Source organism: Polistes canadensis, unplaced genomic scaffold (assembly GCF_001313835.1).
Source record: "Polistes canadensis isolate GaletaPanama2010 unplaced genomic scaffold, ASM131383v1 scaffold_55, whole genome shotgun sequence".
NCBI classification, from domain to species: Eukaryota; Metazoa; Arthropoda; class Insecta; order Hymenoptera; family Vespidae; genus Polistes; species Polistes canadensis.
The window spans coordinates 673,854-698,741 of record NW_014569602.1 but is presented as its reverse complement, the minus strand read 5'-3'; the positions used below and the strand labels follow the sequence as shown (position 1 = coordinate 698,741).

At 32.6% G+C, this 24,888-nt stretch overlaps 1 protein-coding gene across 1 annotated transcript in view; it reads left to right on the top strand.

The window, feature by feature from the left end:
* The first annotated feature begins 6,716 nt into the window (after positions 1-6,716).
* LOC106785674 (acetylcholinesterase-like) overlaps positions 6,717-24,888 on the top strand; it is a 127,501-nt gene continuing 109,329 nt past the window's right edge. The window contains exon 1 of the mRNA XM_014746314.1: positions 6,717-8,678. Coding sequence (XP_014601800.1) covers positions 7,529-8,678 — 1,150 coding nt within the window. The 5' untranslated portion in view covers positions 6,717-7,528. The remainder of the gene's footprint in view (positions 8,679-24,888) is intronic.

Below are 24,888 nucleotides of genomic sequence, written 5' to 3'. Positions count from 1 at the left end.
GCGTAATCCTATGAAAAATTGTTGTTATCTAGAGAAAGTGTAAAAGATACTTTTTCTTCCTTTCTGTATTTTATTTAGTTTTCAATTTACTTTTTTTTCATTCTCACAATACTCGACAAAACTAGAATGATCTACAAGGTGAATGTAGGCGACTATCTTTTACTTATTATAAAGTATTATAATGGAGTAAAGAGTATAAAAGCTGTTTAGGATCTGTCATTAATTGGAGAAGACTAAATATATATATATTATAATAGAGTAAATTTATAGATTTTTCAAAGAGCAACAGACAAGAATAATTTTACACGAATATATTCGATACTTCGAATCTGAAGTAATAGTCAGTGGTATAATCGTTAAATAGTGTATTAAACAGTTATTTTAAATGATATAAGAAAAGATAAGGGATGATAGTTAGTAAATAGACTGATACGAAATTTCATCGTTATATATCGCGTGGGTAGTCTCATTTTCGATTCTAAACACGAACTTTCCGACAGAATTCACGCCAACGCGTTTTCCAGGCGATCGCTGAAGAATAAACGATATCTCTATCTCTATTTCTCTCTTTCTCTCTCTCTCTCTCTCTCTCTCTCTCTCTCTCTCTCTCTTTCTCTCTTGCTATCTCTCTTCTCGTTACGTCCGATTAAATCGTTCATCGTGAGCAGCCAATTGGACCAATCGGATTTAGTATTTTCCCTGGAAATCCACGCCTATGGTGTCAGTGTTCCTAGCACCGACTACTACCACTACTACCCTTTTCTATCCTATTCGAGCTCAACAAGTTCGAGCTGTATCCTTGCATACGTGGATGCGTATTAGAGTTGAAAATCAGCTTCCTAGATCTCTTCTCATTGGATATTCTCTAGTCTTCGAATAATCCACCTGACTCTTTGATCGATCAGAGATATTGCTTTTGTTTAGCATATTTTATTACGTTGTAAGATTTATTTAATCTTTGGTTTTTCTTGCATAAGTTTGTACGATAAACTAGCAAAATATTATTAGGTTCATTTTGAAAATAATATAAATGCAATTTCTATATATATTTGCGTTTGATAAATAAGTATTAGTAATATATATATATGAAAAATAATGATCTAAAAGTCCTAATAGAGAAAACTTGACAAAAAAATCTTGACACTAAGTAAGCCAACCAATAAGATAGTCATATTTTCCAACCCCCAAGAGAACATTAATTTGATCTTGATTATTTCGGCATAAGTTGATATAACGATACTATAAGGTTTATTTTGAGCCTATCGAAAAAAAGTTTTCCTCGTACGTTTGGGTTGTAAATAGGGAGGCGGGGTCTATAGTAGAATGGGGATGGTAAAGAAAAACGACAGTATCCTTAGACGTAGTTCTTGATTTCGGGCACGTAGTTATGTGGGTATGGATCTTTATCTTTCTTTTTCTTCTTCACTCTCCCCTTCGTTATCTCCCTTTCCCCTTTGCCCCTTTCTCACTCTTTTTCATTCACTCTCTCTTATGGCAAGACAAATAACGAATCCTTCGAAAAGTCGATATAAACTTTGGAGTTACGATACTTCAAGAAGACCGTTTATCGGAAGATACGAATTTTCCCGAGTGACGTGCTTTCGTTTATTTTCGTTAATCGAGGAACGTCGTTCTAGAATATAAAGTTCTAACCTTTTTCTTTTCTTTTCTTTTCTTTTTTTTATCCTCCATTCGAAAAATACCTTTCATCGTTTGGCACGTTCGAGTTGTTCTTTTGAAAAAAGTACTTTTCGAAAAAATTAAAGTTTAGATAAGTGTTTACCGTTTTTATCGAAGCGTAACTATTGTAAAATACTTCAATGTTTTCGAAATAAGTGTATCCCCATTTATATATAATATAAAGTTGATTTTTATTCGATGAAATATTTCGCGTCAGAGTTGAAGCGTAAGTAAGTACTTGAATGTTTTCAAAATACCTAAGTTATCCTGATTTATCAAGTTGATTTTTATTCGATGAAAGATCCCGCAAGAATCAAATTCGTTTATTAATCTACACCGTGGATCACGTCTGCTGACGTAAACAATGACCCGTTTATTCGCGGCTTTGTACTGTTATTTTCGACAAGGCTCCAATTCCCCTTTTAACTTTACCTCCTTTTCAAATCAAACTGGGATATGGTAAAAGGGTATCGGTTAAACTTATTGAAATAGTTTATCTATCCTTTTCATATTTATTTTCGTTCATATTTCATATCTCACTAGGAGTATTATCTTCTTTTTTTGTTTTTTCCTTTTCAATTTAATAAGTGCATCCTGTTTCTCTCTTTATCGATTTTTATTTTCTTTCAGGATGTGAGATGTGTGTTGAAAATTATTTAAAAGCTGTGATTTTAATTCGAGCATAACTCTTTGAGTACCGAATACTTCCGGCAAAAGCAATCAACGTGGGCGACACAAGCGTTTAGAGGTTGAATTACTTTGGGTATGAATTATTTTTTTATTCCTAATATGAACTATGTTGTTGTTCGAATAAAAGAAAAAAAAAGGAAAGAATTTGGAACGAGAGAAACAATTGATAAAGTGCACACAGGTAGCTTTGATAGCACTCGAACGGGTTAATCGAATTAAATGACAAGGATTATTACGTTTCTTTCTTTTTTCTTTATATGCGCTTTCGTCAGATTACAATATTTTATATTTAAAAGTATGTGTGTGTGTGTGTGTGTGTATCTTAGAAATGGCCGAATGAAAAGAGTAATCTATTTGATCGGCAAATTGAAAATTGTAACTGGTAACAAGATGCGGGCCGGTTCTATTTGTAATCAGAGCAAGTTACAAATGGACTGTCAAGCAATTGACAGCGGAAGAGACTCGTTATCCCCTCAACCGTACCGACCAATTGTTGCTCTTCGTCCCCGATCGTTACAATGTGGCCGTTAACGGCTCCTCACGCTCGGTGTAAATTATAAATTTTGTTACTTCTTTGGGCCCGTTATTTTGACGAGGAAATTTCCATACTGTACTATCCCTTCATTCGATATGCTAAATATATTCTCATTTACTCTCTTAATTATTAATATTTTCAATAATAAAAATATGTTCGTATGTTTTATTTATTTTTATTTTTAAGCAACGAGTGAATTTTTCATCAAACGGAGTGAATAATTCAAACATTTCCTGACTAATGTGTGTGTTCTAGATTTAGAAATGAATTTATATCATAAAATATAAAATGCGTGTGCGTTTACGAGATGAACATTTTTTTATATAAAATTCATTTAATACAAGAAAAAAAAATGTATTAACTTATATTAACCTAATTTAGTGCTTTGAACTCTTTCAAAGATAATAATTGATATTTAAAATGTGTGTATATCTGTGAGATCAAAATTTTAATCTAAAATCAATAAAATATAGCGAGACGTACTTTCGATAATACGATAATCCTAATATATAAAATTGATTCTTTTTTTTAATAATTTTCTCCTCTTTTTTATAATAATTTTTTCTCTTTTTAAAACAACTGTTTTACCGATCGCAACAAAATAAGCTTATAAATGACGTCTAGGGTGTCTATTATAAGCTTCAGATTCTATTTAAGATTGAGATTTAGGGCAATGAAAATGTTTGTAAAAAAAAAAAAAAATGAAAGAATACATCTCGAAGAAGCCAATAATTTGAGGTATTTAACACGGAATGAAAATTTATCGGCAACAGGATGAACATAATAAAATAAATGGCATGGCATGGCATAATTCGCGATAAGAACGAAGGATTTTTTAATAACTATCTCGCGATCGTCTTTTCTCGCGAGAGAAGAGGGGATCTTTAAAAATGGAAATCGGTGTGAGCTTATAGTATCGGAATTCGATATTATTCGTTATTACAGTGTTAGAGATTGATACTACCAAGCCGCAGCATGCCATAGTAAAACGCACTGAGAATTTTAAAATAGATCCACCGAGCAATTTGGATATCGAAAATCGATTAATCGTTCCACTTTGATTTCACAGAACGATGTACGACGTTGTTTGTCTTATTTCATCCCCTTTTCTTTTTCTTTCTTTGTTTTTTTAAGACAAAATAAATGATTATTTTGTCATAACAATAATTATTTCTATTGAAATACTACTAATTTCGAGTAATCATTTTCTATTTACAAACACCAATTTTCAAAATAAAATTTATCACGACAATCGAATAAAAAACAAACAAATGAAAAAAAAACATAGTTTATAAAACGATGTTAAAATATTATCGAGTATGTTGTAACACGCGTATTTCTCGTACGCTGTGGACAGAAAATCGTTATTAAAATATATTACAAATGCAGATATTTAAAATAGATAATATATCGAAATAAAGAAAAAATGAAATATATTCAATGTATTAAAAAAAATGTATAACAATTTAAATATAAAATAATAATATAAAGTACTCATATATGTATAATAAATTCTATTACAGTTTTGATGCAAATAGGAGAAGTACATTTACTTTGTTAAACAATATGTTAAAAAGAAAGATAAAGATGTAACAAATATTGAAAGAGAATTTGAAGGAATACGTATGAAGTCTTGCGTAGGGAATCCCTTCGATAAATAAAATACGAGAAGACCTTCTTTGATCTCGTGACGCAACGTAAAAGAAAAGTTGACGTGGAACGTGCAAAGAGGTTTGATAGAGAAATAGAAGGAGAGGGAAAGATGAAATGTTTGCCATTAATGTTACGAGAGTAACGCGTTAATTCGATTAGTGTTAGAAGAAGACATCTATTTCTGTGGCTTGTGGGTGTGTGTATATAATATATCTGTTTGTGTTTAGAAGTAAACGCGTTCAGAAATGAAGGTATGCGTGTGTGTATGTTTAAATAGAAAAGTAGACGAACACGAAACCACGCGAACGTTGCAAATATTTCATTTTTCCTCTTTCTACCAGGATTTTTCTAGCGAGATTAGCTTGCTAATCACTTAAAGCACGAAAATGTCGCGCCAAATCGTGAGAGACGTTTTCTCGGATTTTTCGAGATCGTTTAATTAAAGTAATACGAAATCTTGTCGTTGTTGAAATTAATACGATAATTAGATATTTTCTTGTTTAATTAAAGTTACATTAGTATTGTGTGAAATTATATATACTTTTGAAATATTAGCTTGAATAATGAAATGAAAAAATATACAAATTGCATGAATGGATATGAATATGAAAAATAATGACTGCAAGATTTTCTACAAATTCTGAATTTATGAAAGAATAGAAATCGATTGTTCGATGATCGATTGTTAGAAACGTGGAATCGTTGTTGGATCGTATTGTTCGGTATTGCGGCAAAATTAACTCGATATTACGAGAGAAGCATCCCAAGAGCGTTCGAAACGTCGGATGGTCAAAGGAGGAGGAGGAGGTGGAGGAGAAGGAGGAGGCAGAACTGACAAAGATAGCTCGTTTTGAAATTGGCTCGAGAGCCGATGATCGTTCGAGCACATAATCGATGTAATTTAATGAATGACGGACGGCCCGGTTTGCGCTCGAGAACACTCGCGCGTGAAGCAGCCGTAGCGAGAGCGCCTATATTACAACTTCCATATACGTGCTAGGTACCAAAGAGATACACGTGTATATTCAAAGAGAGAAGAGGACTGTCGAATAGGAGGTACAGTCCGATGTCAGTCAAGGAATTAATCCAAGGCGTAAGTACGAGGACCTTTGGGGATCCTCGAGGTCGCGTTACAATTATACGTCGTTTATGTATTCTACCAACGACTTCTAACACCTCCCGCCATTCTTCCCTTACACTCCCCGTTAATAATAACATTACGGATTTCGGACGTCTTTGCATGTTCCGAATTTGGAGAAAATGTTGAATAAAGCGTTGCTTGCTTTTATTGATCCTATGATTTATAATTTATCTTCTTTTTTACATTTAATCGAATGTATTTGATGTTACAGAGGTGAAGAGTTTAGGTAGAAGTAAAAAAAGAAAAGTCGGATAATAGTAGAGAAGTTTGTACGTTGTTGCTTTTCCGATTAGTTTTGATTTCGGGAAGAAATCGATACGTTCCGACTTTGATAACGTCCAATTCCTGGATATCGCGAAAGTTAAACCGTTTGTGTTGTCGCCGTCGTTGTTGTCGTAGTTTATGGTTCGATGGTTCGATAGCCAACAGAGAATGAGAAAGAAAATACAATAAAAAGGAGATAAAAAAAGAAGTGGAAAAAAAGGGAAAAAGAGATAGCTGCATGGAAAGTTCCAGGTGGTCGCACGCTAACTGTTAATATCCGCGAGGAGGAGCGAGAAAATCCATTCACCGATATCTTCGTGTTCTCTAGCGCGTCTATCCACTTCGTTAGGACTCATCGAAGCAAGGAGAAACTATGAGAAACCAGGAGAACAAGGAGATAAGGGCACCAAATCTCGCGTTCCGATTTGTTCGTACATCCGAATGTTGAATGGATCGATGCCTATCCGTTTACTAACAAAATATAATACGAATGAATAACAATCTAACACAATACAATATGTTAGAAATTATAAAGTAAAGATGAAATAATTCATTTGATGGGCAAATTTAAAAAATGAATTTTGATTTGTAGGAAACATTTATGTTTGAAATGACGATAAGTATTGTTGAAAAAGGATTAAAATATAAAAATCTAATTTTGGAATGAAGTTAGAGAGAGGACAGGTATAGGAGGAGGAGCAGGAGCAGGAGCAGCAGCACCATCGACGCGGTAGCTCCGGTTCGTAGCAGCTATGCCTCGACGATCAGTCGACCCCGTGCAACGCGGCACGCCGGCCGCTGCGCGAACACAACTCTCTCTTCCATTTACTAACTTTTCTCTCACCGAACGAGAGTATAATAATCATTAATACTCATTTTATTCAACTCTATCTAACGAGTTACACGTATAACGAAAATAGAAGAAGAATAAACAAAAGAAAAATACAACAAAAAATTTCAATAGAATTTGATTTTCGCGGGCTTCTCTTGTCAATCCGTTCGTATCGAGTAATCGAAAAGTAAAGTGAAAAGAAAAAGAGAGATCGAAAGAGAGATCGAGAGAGATCGAGAGAGAGAGAGAGAGAGAGAGAGAGAGAGACAGGGAAGAGGAAAAAAGGGAGGGAAGAAAGGTGGGTCGAGAGCGCGTGCGTGTGTGCGTGTGTAGGGTCGAAGGTTAGCGCGAGAGTAGTTGAGAAGGATTGTGCGTAAGAGGATTTCGTTAGTCCTCGATCGTTCTACTATCCGAAAGAATAAAGGTAAGCTTTTGACGGGAAGAGAGAGAGAGAGAGAGAGAGAGAGAGAGAGAGAGAGAGAGAGAGACAGAAAGAGAGACACATGCAGGGTGGGAGAAGTAGAGTAAGTGTGCGTGTGCGTTCGTACGCGCAAAAGCTGGTGCTCCCCCACTCGGTAACTTGTTGAGCCTCTGCTCAACGTGAACCTCTGCGTGCTGTGGCCCGGGTTTGCCGTGTCCATTCGAGCGGGCCGCGCGAAAACATTGGCCTTCCTATAAGGAACTATAGAGAGACATATAAAAAATATCAAAAGAATATTGAAAGTGATAAAAAATGAAAGCGATCGGTTCGTCGTTGATATTAGCGCAATTGGTGCTTGCATTAAGTTCCAAGAGCCTTGGATTCGGTCGTCCCGATGTTCTCGGACAACGCAACGACGTCCACGAGGATCCGTTGGTAGTCGAAACTACGAGCGGTCTCGTACGTGGATTCAGTCGTAAAATTGAAAATCGTGACGTACACATATTTTATGGTATACCATTCGCTAAGCCACCGATCGGCCCATTACGTTTTCGCAAACCATTACCCATTGAACCTTGGCACGGTATATTAAATGCAACAATCTTACCAAATAGTTGTTATCAAGAAAGATACGAGTACTTTCCCGGTTTCGAAGGCGAAGAAATGTGGAATCCGAACACCAATATATCCGAGGATTGTCTCTACTTGAACATCTGGGTACCCCAGAGAGTAAAGTTGAGGCATAAGGGTTCCGAGCCGCCTGACAGCCCGGAGAGAAACGGCTTGCCGATACTCGTTTGGATTTATGGGGGTGGATTCATGACCGGTACCGCTACCCTAGATGTTTACGATGCCGATATAATGGCTTCTACGAGTAACGTTATCATAGCCTCGATGCAGTACCGTGTCGGTGCATTCGGATTCTTATATTTAAACAAACACTTTGGAACTAACAGCGAAGAAGCACCTGGAAATATGGGATTATGGGATCAAGCGTTGGCCCTTAGGTGGCTTCGCGACAACGCCGCTGCCTTTGGCGGTGATCCTGATTTGATAACGATTTTTGGCGAATCTGCCGGTGGCAGTTCGGCCAGTCTTCACCTGATTTCCCCGGTAACTCGTGGTCTCGTCCGCCGCGGTATACTTCAAAGTGGCACCCTGAACGCACCCTGGAGCTATATGACCGGCGAAAAAGCTCACGATGTTGCACGCGTCCTCGTTGACGATTGCGGTTGCAATTCCACCATGCTTCAAGAGAATCCCGCTCGCGTTATGCTATGCATGAGATCTGTCGACGCCAAAACTATATCCGTACAACAGTGGAACAGTTATTGGGGTATTCTCGGATTCCCATCCGCTCCGACGATCGACGGTGTTTTCTTGCCTAAACATCCGCTTGATCTTTTACGGGAATCTGACTTTAAGGACACCGAGATTATCATCGGAAATAACGAGAATGAAGGTAATGATCGATCAAATAATCCTTTTGAAAAACATTAACCGTCGGTGTATTTTCTTTTCTGATGCACGCCACGGATGAGCTATTATTTCATTCAGGAAACGAGCCGTATCGTTCTGCCCTTTGATACTTTGCGCGCCGCGGTTAACCAATTTCAACGAGTCTTTATCGCAAATTGACCATTAATTTAACTTCGTTCGAACGTTTTCGCAAATGCGAGTGGGAGGAAGAAACCAGAGATATATAGAAAGAGAAAGAGAAAATAAACTCCGAAGCTACCCGTATCGAGTTAACTTTCATCAATTTATCACGATATATATAACGGCGTAGGCACTTTGTAAAAGTAAAGATGAAGGGCGAGACTCGTTTTCTCTCTCTCTTCTTAAAAATCCAATTTATCTTTCTTCGTGCAGGCGACCGATTCATCGATCCACTTGCCAGCTTTTACCTTCGTTAACAGAGATACGACAAACTTTTTAAATCTTCTTCCTTATTTGTTTACCCTTATTCTTTATCTCTCTGCTTCCCTTTTCTCATTTTTATATTCAGAAGATTAAAGTTGCGTTGCGACAATTTTCAATTATCATTTATTATTTGGTATTTTAGAGTAACGTTTATGAAATTATTAGCAATTTAAGGAATCACGGTGTTAATTTAAGCATGAGTGTTAATTAGTATGAGCTTTGTCAATGTACATGTATTTATATTATGTTATGCTATATTAGATTAGACTATCTTTCCTCGGTGAAACATTTCCTACGAATAGAGGTTAATTAGGTCTAGATAATAGACAGGACGAGTATCTATCATTATTTGTAATTACGATCTCTCCCTCTAATTACGCGATTATCCTAATATATATAAAATTACGTAACCGTACTTGTAACAAGTGTATATTTATTTGTGTTTGTTAAAGGTAATCGCGAGTAGGTATATAAATAAAAACTTATATTTCAAAAGGAAACATCTTCAAAATTATCGTACATGCATTTTCTCTATTTTTTATTATCATTTTTATCGTGTATTTTCTAATCAGGTTTATTAGCACACCTAATAGTATATCTAATAAGGTTTACACAAAGCTTATCGAACCTAAATCACACGTTTCGTCTACGATTATTTGTTTACACGTGGGGTTGGTTGCATTATGGGACCCTTTTATTTCAATGTTTACTTTTGGAATACTAAAAATAGTTAAGCGTAACATTTGTTAATGGATCGATAGTTTGTGTATGTGTAATGCTTGTATTCTAATTACATATTTACTATGATTACAATTGTGCAAGTCACACATAATTTATGAGGCATATTTGGAATGTTTGTATTCTAATTACATATGCTATGATTGCAATATAATTTACTAGACGAATCGTCGATCAAAACAAAAAATAGCACTTAATATCGTGTACAATTTCTGTGCATTATTAAAAAAACTGTACAATTGAAATATACATCCATTCCTTTGACAGTACAATTTGACGTGTTCCACATATTAGGGGAAAAAAGATATATATCCAACCCCTTTAGTATTCAAAGAAATATTCTTGAGAAAGCTCGCGAGTAAGTATTCACGTTTTCGAGGAAGATAAACTCGTCGTTCTGTATCTCGTTCTTTTTTCTTCTCTCTTGTTTTTTTCTTTCCAAGATTAGGCTACACCAAGCTGATAAATTACAAAAGCGAAGTCGAGTAGTAGGTGACTAGTAGTTGGAATATACATTCTACCTACTTACATACGACATACACACATACGTATATAAAATCGTAGGACATATGTACATACGTGTATGTATGTGTAAGCTTATCCGAGCTTCTCCGTCGGCAAGGTTACGTGACGTTGGAAAAATCCTGACGAAAGCACGGAGCTTTTGGAATAACCTCGTGAATTTGTTATTACCCTGTCTCGCCCCCCACCCCTTCCACCCCTCTACTGACCGAGCTTACGATCTTCCCTTACCCCGAAGAGAGTTTGTGCTAACCATCCCTTTAATTTATCTACTCCGGTTTCTATCTTAACCTAAAGCACACACAACCTTTTCTCTTCTCCAATTTCATTGTCTCTTTGTTTTCGCTCTTTCGAGTCGCACCGATCATTAATTGTCGTTTCTACCTTGGTGAAAGCTCAATTAAGTTCACCCCTTCCCACTCATTCCCTTTTTTTTCTTTCTTTGTTCATCTCTTTTCGCCTTTCTCGAGAAATCAGAAGGTCCGTTCCCCTTTTTTTCTTTTTTTACGAACAATCTTATTGGAACTGAAACTTTTTCTTTCTTTTCACTCTTTTATTGGATCTTTTTCTATCCCTTTCTCTTTTCATTATTCGAAAAGGTTCATCACTATTCGAATAACGAACAGAGAGATTCATAATATTTGCGATCCGGTCACGTAATATTCTCCAACTATTCCTAAATCAAAAGAAGGATTAATTAAGTGAGCTATGATAATATTTAAAGAAAATAGAGAAAAATTTGCCTATTTTTACTCTTTTTTCGAATTTTCTTTTTACAAATTTGGAAAATTCCAAATATAACTTTATTAAATTGGGTACTGTCCGTTTTTGTCGATGACCTTTTGCAATCGTTCAGGACAGTGTCACAATTCCACGTTCAACAAATTTTTAATCTTTGCTATCAAAAAACTGAATTAAATATGATTTGTCTATCGATAATCATTTAGTTGCCAACCCAATAATAAGATATTTTTATTGAGTATTTTTTTTATACGTTTCTTACTTTTTAATAATTTGTTTAAATTATTGGAATATGAAATAGACGTATTGAAAAATAGGATTTTCCGTTTTATTTGCTATAAATTACGAATATGTGGAAAAAATGAAGGGGTTTTGAGAAAGATCGTTAAAGGGTTGGTTGTGTGTCGAAGAGAAGTTTGTTATTAAGCGGGGAAGACGAAAGACGATTTCGTCATTTTAGATTCGCCTCGTCTTTCCATCGGTCTCGATACGTCAATCCGATGTTCTACCTTCGCTAAGAATAATTCACGTCGTTCAATAATACCGTGAGAGATTCTAAATATATCTATATTCGACCGACAATTCAGCTATCAAAATTGATTTTTTTTTTTTTTTTATATAAATACAAGAAATACAAAATCAGTTGATAAAAATATAAGTAAAAAAGAATTTTCAATAGAAAACAATTCGCACGAGAAATAAATTATTACTATGCATTGCAATGATAGTAAAATAGTAATAATAAGAAAAAAAAGAAAAAGAAAACTAGACAAATTTGCAAGATAAAATAAATTAACGTAAGAAAGTAAAATAAACAGTTAAGAAATGACTATTACGACGATTATAACCGATAGTAATAGTAATCATAGTAATTATGACTATCATTTTACTAATATAAAACAAATATTACGAATGATAGGGGGATGATAAGGGGAATATGCTTGAACAAAATGAATAATTGAAAATGAATGCTTTTGTTGGAAAGGTAAATCGTGCTTTATCGTAGATCGAAGGAAGTAACTTTACTATCTTCTTTCTATTTTGTAGAATCCGCTTTAAGCTAGAGACGGAACTGAGGTCATGTTAATTGATTGACATTCCACGCCGACCTTCCCTTTAACAAGCAAGCGCTGCGTCAGGGTTGCGTCAGGGTTCTCGTTATTTCCGTATTCTCAACGCCTACATGGTGCGCGCGCGTACATATATAAGTACTTACTTAAGAGAATGAGTGGGCTACGGGGTGGGCTACGGGGTGAGAGAGGAAGGAAGAGGTAGGAAGAAGGGAGATGTCATCGTTCCTGTATAAATATTTATCATAGAAACTCCGCTCGCGCGCACCCGTGTGTGGGTGTAGATTACGTTTTTGCTACTGAGATTTTATACGTGATGATATCGTTTATACGTGTTCAAAATTTGTATATTTATTACTTTATGTAATCAAATTTGTAGGCAGTACCTGTGTTAAATACGTTTGCGCGTTTGATTTTTATTTTCATTATTTTATTATATTTTATTATATTTTATTTAAACGGTATTATACTACTAGCAAAAGATTTTTCACGCGCGTTTAAATAAATTGGTTCGTGTTGTATCCATTTTTTATCATTATTATATTGTGTTCTAATAGAAAAATTTGTTTACAGGTAGTACGTTTGATTTTTACTTGTATAAATTGAACACACGCCATGAATTAATTTTCTTATTCATACGATTATAATTTACTATCTGTTTAAAAAACGGAGTAATTAAATTTTGTATTTATTATATTTTTCATGCTAGGCACGGCTCGACATTTGATTAGAAATAAAAGTAAAAAGTAGTAATAAAATAATAATCTAAAAATAAATTGGGATGCAATCTGTCAAAAAAAAAAAAAAATTACTCGTTTTCAGAAGGAAAATGTATAGCAGGTTCGTTAACGTTATTATGGATTTGTTTAAAGTTACTTCAAATTTTCCAGATATATAAGTTGCTCTCGATGAAACATTATATACGTATTCGTGTACATATGCGTATATCTATTAATACAGTAAATCATATCATCGTGTTTGTTTCGTGAAGCTTTTATCATTGGAACCTCTTTTATATCGAATTTTTTGTTGTTAATTCGAATATATATAAAAAAGATAAATTTTTTAACCAACGTATGATCGTTTTTACACAGTGGTGAAATATAACGGGATGTCTATGCAATATTTTGATTAGTAATTAGAATTTTTATTTCATTACATTGACGAGTTGTCAATAATAAAATTATCAACGTGCATTAATAAATATGTCCACGAACATATCTTTCTCTTTCTTTTTTGTTTTGGATTCGATGTAAATTAAATATAAATTAAAATAGATACAATGGAAAGCAAACGCTCGTTTAATAAATATCTGATGAAATTACAATACGGGGAGGAATCGATTTCATTTTAACATGGACACCAAATTTACGGATTAGTCGGTATGAATGAATATGCGCGCGCGTGTGTGTGTGGTAGTTGCGAATGATCGGTTACATATGTTCAATCAATCAATTAATAACCAAGAGTATTTCCAAAATACTAGAGATATTTAAAATTCGGATTTTATGTTTCTTGTTTTGAAAATTTCTATAGGAAATAATGAAAAAAAAAAAATTATCTTACATAGACGTAAATTAAAAACAAAAGTATAACTTCAAAAATGCATACATTTACAAATGTATGTGTATGCAAGGAAAAAATTATATTTATTAATGCACGTGTTATATTTATGCATATAAGGAAAAAAAAGAGAACAGAAAGAGAAATGATAATTTGCTTTTAATATAAAAAAGAGAGAGAGAGAGAGAGAGGAGTATAATTTTTTCGCGTGCCTTATTAATGCGAAATGAAATAATATGGTAAAAAGGTATTACTCGTTTTCCATATATGAGCGACGTAAATTTTATGCTCACATCCGTCCCAACCGATATCACAACTAAAGCGCAATCGTCAGTAATATTTTTGCAAATTGTTCGGTCGGCCGTATGTTGGACTAGGTCGAGCGTTAACTAACGACGCTTTTAATTTCAATTTGCGCGCAGGACATACATATTTCAAAAGAATGTTAAAAATCTGAAAGAGAGAAGGAGGGAGAGAGAGAGAGAGAGAGAGAGAGAGAGAGAAATATGATTCTTATTAGATTACATATTCAACATTAATATTTATTATTAATTCATTATGTAGTTTTATGTTTCACATCTACATTGATTTATTTTCATTGAAATGAAATAACTTATCTCGTGATTACTATGTTGAAATTGTATTCATTATGTATTAAGTTTGTATTAAAATTATTAAAGTTTTCATGTATTTAATATTTTGTATTAATTTTGTAAACTAACAATGAGATTTACAAAAATATATGTTATCAAAATAAATTTGTAATAAATGTGACTGAATAGTAATTAAAAGAATGATCACAATCTTATTGTTAGAGGAGTTTCATCTCATGGATATATTTTATTATTCATAAAATTAAAAAGTAGTTGCAGTTTATAATTTATTTTCAATTTGGTGTCAATTATTCGCGTGTAAAACTAAAATAAAATTTAATCGTATGCTATAAAAATAAATTTGCAAAACGCGTGATACGATAAAGATTAAAACAATGATTATGATCATAAATGAGTTTCATTATGGAAATCATGGATTATTAGGAGAAAGTAATATTTTTAATTAGTACGTCATTAGTATATCTCGAAAAGTTTATATCAGGTTGACTATTAGTGGTAATATATAATTAAAATCTGCCAGAGATGGAACAGAACTTTATGCATTCGTATTCAGGGTAATCGTAGACCACAAGCAACGTCGTGTACACGTAAACCCTGCGGGTACTTACAATCTCAGCTTACAAACCGCGTCTATCAGATAATTAAATGGGTCATAAGATACTTTTTGGAAAGAACCACTTCGTTGATTATTATTTCTTCTTTTCAATCTGAAATAGCTTATTTACGAGAATCATTCGTACGACTAAGAACGAGAAAAAGAGAGGGGCTCTGAATATGTATAGGTGTTTATGCATCCATGTGTTTGTTCTTTAACATCTAAATGATAAGAATCAAAAGAGCAACGAAAATAACATTAAATAATATCTCGTAACTCTATCAAATAATTTTTATTTATAACATTGTGAGTGTGTGCAGTAGTTTTGATTAATTTTAGTTTGAGATTTGACTAGTCTGTCTGAGGTTTTATTTATTTCATTATTTGTACAATACAATATTGATAAGTATTTTTCTTACTTGTATAAATGATATTTTATTATTACGATATATAATATATTGAATCGAATCAAAAGATTTTGTTTATTTTAATATAGAAGCGAAATAAATTCTCTCTTTCAAATAATTACAAATTATTTTGTCCTCGATATTAAGTTCTTCACACGGAAATCACGCGTTTGCCAATGTGTTGGGGTCTTGTTAAATATTTATCCATTATTTCATCAATTTTTCATGCGAAGACTCGTATTTATTTATTTTTTTTTTTTAATTTTATGTTCACATGTCTAAAGAAAAGATTGGTTTGATTATTTCGCATCTGTATGGAACGTAATTAGAAATAAATCTTATGAGTTATGATGTGCCGATAAATGAATTATTTATAACGTTTTCGCGAGAGTTCGGTTGCCTTGAAAATGATGAAGTTAATAAAGGTGTCGGATACGAGGTAGTAGATGCCACTAGAGATGGGTATATACTAACGGCGCTTAGGGAAATCATTCGAGCATTCGCATGGATTTTATTCTTCCTTCATAATTTATATTACGCCATGGCTAACTAAAATCTACTTAAATTGGCTTAACTTTATTTAAAATTATTGTCCTTGTACGTCTTTAACTATTTTCTACTGTCTCTTTTTATTTTACTCCAAATATCCATCTTGCTTAAATAATAACCGTATTTTTACAAATATTATACTTTAAAGCATTGTTTCGTTACTTTTGTCAATTAATACGTGTTTCTGGTATCACTGTTTCATTGGGTTTCATTTTATTTTCATAATACAATATGTGAATTTAAAAACTAAAAGGTTAATAAAATGATATTACCAACTATGATCTTTTCTAGTTGAATCGAAGAAAATCTAAAATGGTAAGATAAAAAATCATCGATAGTTTGAGTTACTGTTTGTTGAACTATCTTCAGTTCTAGGGAAAGAAATTGTGGTGACTCAAGAATCTCCACTTAACCGAGTAATGCCAGGATCTTAGAAAAGAAAGCTTTATGTCGACGACGATCTTATATCCTAACATCGAGAAAAATCGAGACACAGAAAATATATATTATTATATATTATACCCGTCTCTATGTCATATACATAGTACTTTATATATATATATATATAGTGACATTAAGTAGTAATATATATCATAATATGTGTATATATTTTTATCATATACTTATTATATATAAATTCACTTATCAGTAGAGTTTTGTCCGAGCTCCGGTGTAATAAGAACGTTTTAAATAAATATTTTCAGATATTATTATTTTCCTTCTCTCTTTCTTTCTCTTCACAATACAGTAACTATTTTCACGTATTTTGGTTTCTTCTTTTCTGGCAAATCCATCCTCGAACGCAACGTTATCGTTGTTTTACGATAACAATTTTTGGAATACATAAAAGAATGAATTTTATTTTTAAATGGTCTAGTGACTATGACTGCATAAACATACTTTACTATAGTAAATAGTAGGTAAGTAGAAGGGATGTCAGTCAAGTTCTTCGAGAAAATAGGAAACGTGTGGTCTACTTTATCTGTCTTCTTTCCTTCTTATTCTATTTTTTCTTTTTTTTTTCTTTTTCATTTTTCTCTCCTTCTTTCATTTTCTTCTCTATTCCTTATCTCTCAGCAACTTCTTGAAGGTGAACTTCGACGGACAGGAGGATGTCGTGCGGCGGAAGTCAACTCCACTCCGTTCGATTTAGAAACGAAAATTGAGACGTACGTATACATACGAGCATAAGAAAAGAAGGAAGGAACTGGAAGAGAAGCAGCCTCAACAAGCTCGGAGTTTGTTTATCTACCGCCTTTTAGAACCTACCTTTTTCTTTTCATCTAATTTTTTTTTTTTTTTTTTTTTTACATATATATTTCTCTCTCTGTTTTTCGCATTTTCTATTTTATTTATCTTTATTTGTCGTTTTTTTTATATTTTTCGCGACGGTGTATTTTCTCCGTTGTATTGTAAATAACGATACTTTGGAACGTTCATTGCCTTCTCTGTTTTTAGTTTATAACAATATTTTTGTTGACTTGAAAAATAAACATCTGTATCTTTAATTTATCGAAAATAATTGATTTAAAAATAGGTGTTATATTAAGTTTATCATAAATTATGAATTATTATTCATTAAACTTCTGACCTACCTCATATCTGTTTTATTTAATTGGAAAACGAGAATCTATCTTTTTCTCTTATTTACGTAATTCGTAGAAAATATATAAATCGGTTTACATTATTTAAACTTAATCTCGTACAAACGAACGTTAAATAAAAGACTTTATTATTCAACAGTTTATATTCTAATTATTTACAAGATCACCGACATTTATTTAACCCAAGAGAAAGCTATATTTGCGCCAGCTAATAAAACCCGTATTTCCTTAGAAAATAATTAAGTAGGATCTATCAAAGAGAAAAACGTTCACAGACTTATTAAGGAATGTTCAATGGAATAGAAAAGTTGCAATCGGGAAACGAATTATGAATAAAATATTTCGATCGATCTACCATCGTGCAGAACGATTTTACGCGTCCTTGAACTTTCGATTGGACCGAAGGTCGTATGATCAAATGAACGTAGGAACATCGTATTCGACTAATGTTTTATTTAAATATCTACTCTTAAATAATACTTTATCCTTCTCGAGTATATCGTAACGATAAAAGATTTTTTTTCTTTTCTTTTTTTTCGCGACCTTGAAAGATTTTCCTTAGAGATAGAACAAAAAATAAATAAAATAATAACAGCGGGGAAATCAGGTGAAGAAAAGTAACGATTTATGGTTGGAAGCCTTTAAAAAATTCGTCGAGAAAATTTACGAGCTTCTACCTTTCTTTATTCGTCTGTATTATTCGCCCGAGGATAAGCCTTAACACGATGATCACTACGGCAGATAGTAAACAGGTATATTTTTCTCTCTCAAAACTTTTCCATTGTACTTTCGGGGGAGGGGAAAAAAAAAGAAACTTTGTTTTTCTTCTTTTTCCTTTTAACTTTTAGACTACCAGAAAGTGACCTCTAACCGGGAGAGTTTCTGGTTGCTATGTGGGAAAGTTACTTTGTTGTGTATTACCTTTACTTTGTTTTAAGTTGTCAACAGTGATTCCTCTGATTTTATTCAAATTTATTGATATTAGTCTAATATTTAATAATAAAACCATTCATTTTTTAATTTATTTTTCTGAGATTTATTTATTGTGGTATATCTCATGAAAAAAGTCCAATAATTTATATTTCTTACGTATATCGTTCGTAATAAAATACAATTTTACTGTGAAATAATTTTCTTTTCTTTTTTAAATACGTGTAAATTTGAAGAAAACATCGTATAGAGAATTATTTGAAGGAATAAAATTGAAGTATTCGTCGGAAACATTCTAGAGAAAGTGTGTGTCCCTTTTCCGTAATTGTTTTCTTTTCTTTGCTTTTAACTCGTGCAGCTGGAGTAGCTTCCTAGGCAATATCATTAATCTTGGAACAATGGTAATCCTTTTGGAATGGTACTTCGAGCAACTGGGTGTACTTCTCGATCCAATTTTCGATTCGCTAGGAAAAAGAGAAAGTAGAATAGCTTTTACTTCGTCCGAATGAACATGTTCACGCTTCTGGATACTTATGTAAGTAGTATAAAAATACATAATATATACACGTATGTATATATATATATGTTACTGTCAAAGCTGGAAATCAGGCATTACTATGAATTTGAAGAGCCTTCAGACGAAGTCGGAAATTGAAAAATTCTTCCAGTTTATCAAATTACTATTTAAACAACGTTGAAAAGAATACATTCTCGGGCACAGACACACGCAGCCATACGCAACCCCTCCCCTCCCCCAAAACAACCTTATATTTAATTTTTTATAAATATTTATTTTCTTTCTTTTTATTAGATTATTTTTGATCGGTTTATGATATCGATAAATAAAATTTTATTATCAAATGAAAATATTTCTTTTCTAAAGAAAAGTTAATTGTGGAACTTTGACGATATTTCTCGATAATAAACCACAAAACGTGATATACAATTTGAACTAGATTAGAGATTACTTGTCTGAATAAATATCCTACAGTAAACACAACAGGTTGACTTGTCGGTGAAATTTTAGATGATATTCGATCTTGTGCTTGAAACCAACATGAGAGATGGAAATTTCCGTCTTAGATTAAGGAAAATATATATCATTTAATATTACTTCTTCTAAATTAACAGATATTTTATTAACGTTTTCGATAATTCTTAATTAAGTGTGGTATATTTGTTCAATTTGTTGTGATAAAACACATTTGATTTTATTTTTATATGGGAAAAATGATTTTGTCCAAATTATTTCGAATAAAGTATCAAAATAATTCACGTATAAAAACAAAAGTGTTGAAACTTCCCAATTCGAAATCTCACTTTTGTACGAATTGGAAAAAGGAACAGGGAGAGAGAGAGAGAGAGGGACAATTAGAGTGGATGTTATTGAAGTTTCTCTATCCTTCGATATAAAGGCAAATATTAATCCTTTTGGACTCTCTGTTTAATACCAATTAAGTTTGCAAATAATCCTAAATCTAAATATTTATTCATTTGATGAAAAAGATCAATTAGATTTTAATTGCATTCATTTAATCTTGGTTTTTCTATTAAAATTTAAAAGACAATTTTATTAATTCGAGGGAGGATCATTTGTTTCATAAAAATTGTTTAAATACGTTTAACATATATATTTATTGTTAGATAACACTGTAATCATTACTCAAATTTCTGGATATTCTTAACGATCGATTAATTTAAAAAAGATTACATTTTTATAATCACTTGGAAAATCTTGGCAATCCAACAAATTCTCTATCTTATTATGTAGTACATTTTGATGAACGTTCACGTTTTCAAAGCAACCTCTTCTATCTCCCTAAATAAGTAATTTTTAATTAGAGTAAGACGCGCCCGCGTGATTTTCTTAGTAAGACAAAATTGGAAGATACTTTGATATTTTCGTAAATGATGAAACAAATATTTGAATTACTCGGGGGTAACGACTACTAATTCAAATATTTTAATAAAATATCAATACATCAAACACAACTTTATTCCATTTCACAAATAAGAAAGAAATTTTTTTTTCTGTGAACACAAAAATCCACTTTTTTCGTATAAATAAAAACGTTCGAATATTCGTTTCATTTTTATAAATACTTATTAACAATTTGATAATAATTAAAAAGATATTATTATAGAAGTTAAATGAAGTAATAGAAAACTAAAATTACAGATTTAAAAGGGGGATTGAAAACGAAAGGATAAGATTTCGCATAATTTTACCAATGCAACGATTCGAGTTTATTTAACGCGGGATAGAAATTTGTGTAACGAGCACGTACGAAAGTGAAGAAAAATTTGTACAAGAAAACGGTCTATGTTCTTTCTTACGTTCTTTTTCTCTATCCTTTTATTTTCTTTTCTTTTTCTTATCCTTTACGCTTCGTCCTAGCATAATATCAAGTCGGAAGTGCAGGTTCGAGAATGATTTGCATGCGACGTTGCCCGCGGAATTTTAAAGAACCGGAGAAAGTTGCATCACACTCTACTCACTCCTATTCGACCTCATCCCTCCTATCCCCATTGAAGATTCAGGTATGCGCGCACATCCTTAAAGCACTCGAACACGCGCCAACTTTGGACAACGTCGACAATTTTTCCACCCGGATTCTAAATTAGAAATACTTTGTTATGAATCGCTGGAACTAAAGAAAAATACTAGAAAATAAATGAAAGTAAAAAATGGGAAAGAAGAATAAGAGAGAGAGAGAGAGAGAGAAGAAATAACAGTTGATGTTTAACTATTAAAACTTCGTTATAACAGACGGACACGTTTGTTGGTACTCTCGTTGCTCGTTAGGTGATAGAAAATATCGTTTAAAAATCCCTTTTAAAAATACACACTTTTTATCAATGGTAAATGAAAAGATATGTTATTTGATTTTTTGTTTCTTTTTTTAAAGATAAAATTTACGACCAAGCGACAACATTTCGATTTGAACAATTTTCGTTTCTTACGCTTGGAAGGATGAGATTTATTTTAAATAGAACAAATCTTTTTTATCGAAATATTCTTGCGGTGCATTCGTGATCTCTTGAAAACGTTCTCTCGTTAATATTCGTTTTTTTATATTCGTCGACATTTTTCAAGATAATTCGACATTTAATATTTCGGAAAATATTTGTTTGTCTTGACAAGAAATAAAGAAAAAGAACAGGAAAATATTAGAAAATAATTATTTTATTGACGAGCGTCTACTTCAGATGCTAAACCTGATGCTATTTCCAAGTTCTTCTTATAAGTTAATGGTTACATTACGAGGTGAATGTGACGTACGCGTACGGATAATCGATATATTAAACGGTAACGTTCGAAAGCAACCAGTTATTCGGATAATTTTGATTCGAAACGCGACGTGCTCGTAATACCTTGTTCTATCACGTACCCTATTCTATCATTCTCTTCCTTTTTCTCTGTATATTTTTTCTATTCAGAGGAATCGGTAGACAAAAATTTCAAATAAATCAATAAATGCTCACGTCCTTTCGACCAAAATATATATTTTTATATTCAATATTATTATTCGGCTCACGTATTTTAATATTTAATTAATTTTGAAAATAAACAGTTAAAATAAATATATAGGGAATATGGAATATATTATATAATAATAATATAATTATTATTATTAATTATCGGAGTAGAAATAAAAGTTTCCGCCGTTGAAAATAACAAAATTAGGCATTTATTGTGAAAGAACGGTATTTAACGTTTTATTTCAAGTATTGTAGATCGTACTTTTTTCAATTGTTCCGGTAGCATATGAATACCGCGTCGGAAGAACGTTTCATCTTTTGAGTCTATCCACGAATCGAGCTAATTTTTGGTATTTTCATAGGATGTGAAGTGCTGTTCAGACAGGTTGGTGAATACGACGGGTGGGCTAAAACTTCTCAATTGAGTGTTTCCAAGTAGGTTTTAACAGGCGCCGCAACATGTGGGCGAGCATTTTATCATGCAAAGGAATCATTTTGTCGTGTCTGGAGTAGTAGTGGCCGTATTTTTCCTTCAATGCTTGGCTCCACGACACCAACTTGATCTCGTCTTAGCTGCAGATTTTCTCTAATTAAAGAAGAAAATTAATAGTTCTCGCAAATGTGACGCCAAATTTCATTTCGAATACGAGAAGAAAAATAACGACTAACAAATATTGACTTCGTCAACCTAATCTACTATAAATATAAAGGAAAATGTTGAATATTCATTGACATAATAGGAGTTAAATATCTATAAATTGTATTTATTAATTATGGTATTGGATTATCTCAAAAAACATATCCCATCGATCTATAAGTATATTATGATTGTTCACTTTTTTATATATTATTTTAATGAAAATAAACAATATATATTGATTCTTAATTCTTTTTATAATTTAAATGTTAAATTATATTCCGAGAAAACGTAGTACATTTTCTTATGGAAAAAGATATTTACAAAATATGGTCAATTTTTTCATTCGTTATTCGTAGTGTAGAAGAAAATATAAGAGGAATGTATCCGTTCGAGATTTTTCATTGGAATTGGCAAAAAATGCACTTTCGTGAACAGATCGTAGAAAAAGAAAGAGAGAAACAGAATAACCGGTCTCCCTTTTCCCTCTTTCTCTCTCTCTCTCTCTCTCTCTCTCTCTCTCTCTCTATTCCTTTTTCTATTTCTATTTTTCGAATGATGCAGATAAAGGTATCCGGCGTCGTTCGTTTACTATATAGATAACTAAAAGGTACGTAGGTAGATGCAGTAGGTGTAGTATACCGATCACTGGCAAAACGCCAACGGCACCGTGTTTTCTCGATACGTTATATTCGCTTGGCATTTTGTTGCGTATAGGAGGAATCCAAACGTATATAGAATGTTCCCTCTGTCTCGTTAGCATATATTCTCACTCTATATCTACACACCTATATACATACATATATACATATATAATATTTCTATGAATATACGTTAAATTAATATAGGTGGATAATGTATATATATATATATATATGTCAATTAGTTGTTTATCACGTCCAAAAATAAAATTATTAATAAATGTGCTTCTAATATTTTTAATTTTTTAAGAACTTGGTTTTAACTGCGTATTACATGATTTCAGTTTATTCTCGTAATATTTATGTAAATTTCTTATTAATATTTTCCTTTTGCTTTGGTGTAAGATATAAGGTGCCAATTTGCATTTCAATACAAATTTAAAGTAACCCAATATCGAGTGATTGTTTAAAAATGTTTTTATGTAGTTTTGAAAAGTTTGGGTGAAATTGCAAGCAACGCTATAACATCGCTATCATCATAATCATTGTCATCATCATTGTCAATATCCATATTTTTAAAGACATCAAACACACGCTGGATTGTTATCGACAGATGTCTAAATCACAAACGTTACCTTGCTCACGTCGTTTATATTCGAATTGGGTAAAACCGAGCAACCATCGTTTGGCTACGTGTTGCTTCGACATTGTTGTTATCCCTGATCATCAACCGTCCATTAGTTAGTGCGTCACTTCCATTACAAATTTCTATTGTTCAATGAAATTCTGTGTACATACAATGGGGAGTATTCTAAAACAATGGGAGTAGGGAATTTTCCTTTAAAATTATTACAACGTTTTAAGAGTTGTCATTGAAAAAAAAAAAAAAGAAAATTTATTCGGTTTATTTATGTTTATTATTTTCCTCATTATTATTTCTTGTAATATTAAAGTTTCAATAGTAAATCAATCGTTGGAGGATCTCCCTGTCAGTTTGATCAAGTTGCCCATTTAGCAACCCTTTCGTACACACCCTTGTAAAGGCAGGGTTCGATTGTTCCCTAACATCTGTTGAATCTGGCCACTCGCCAAGTCCCGTCGAAATAACGACGTTACAGCACATTTCTTATGCCAACGTACAGCTAGCTACAGGTATTCGCTTCCACCCCTTAAACCACCCGAACAAGGATAGAAGACGAGCCTTCTGGAATTCGTTTTGAGCTTTTAGAAGGGTTCCTTCCTTCCTTCCTTCCTTCCTTCTTTCTTCTACGTTTTAACACTCTTCTCTTTTCTTTCGAAGCTTTCGTCGTTAAATTCGTCTGCTTAACGTACCTGGACCAAAGAAAGGTGAAATAATTAAACGAATTCTCCGTTTTACCTTCGGCAAAGCGTTTACTAATTACTTCATTAAACGAAACCTTTTCGCACGTTTCTCTCAATCGCTTATATATTCTGTAATTATGTAAATGAGAAATATGAAATTTTATTTGGATTACAAATTTTTTTTCTACGATTCATAACTAAACAATATTTTCAAAGAGATTACATTTGTAATTAAATGTATAGAAGTTGAATGTGTCGAACGAAAATAAATCTAAAATGTACAATCAAATTTGTTCCTATAAGATTTTGTTTTTGGAACAAAAATTATGTTT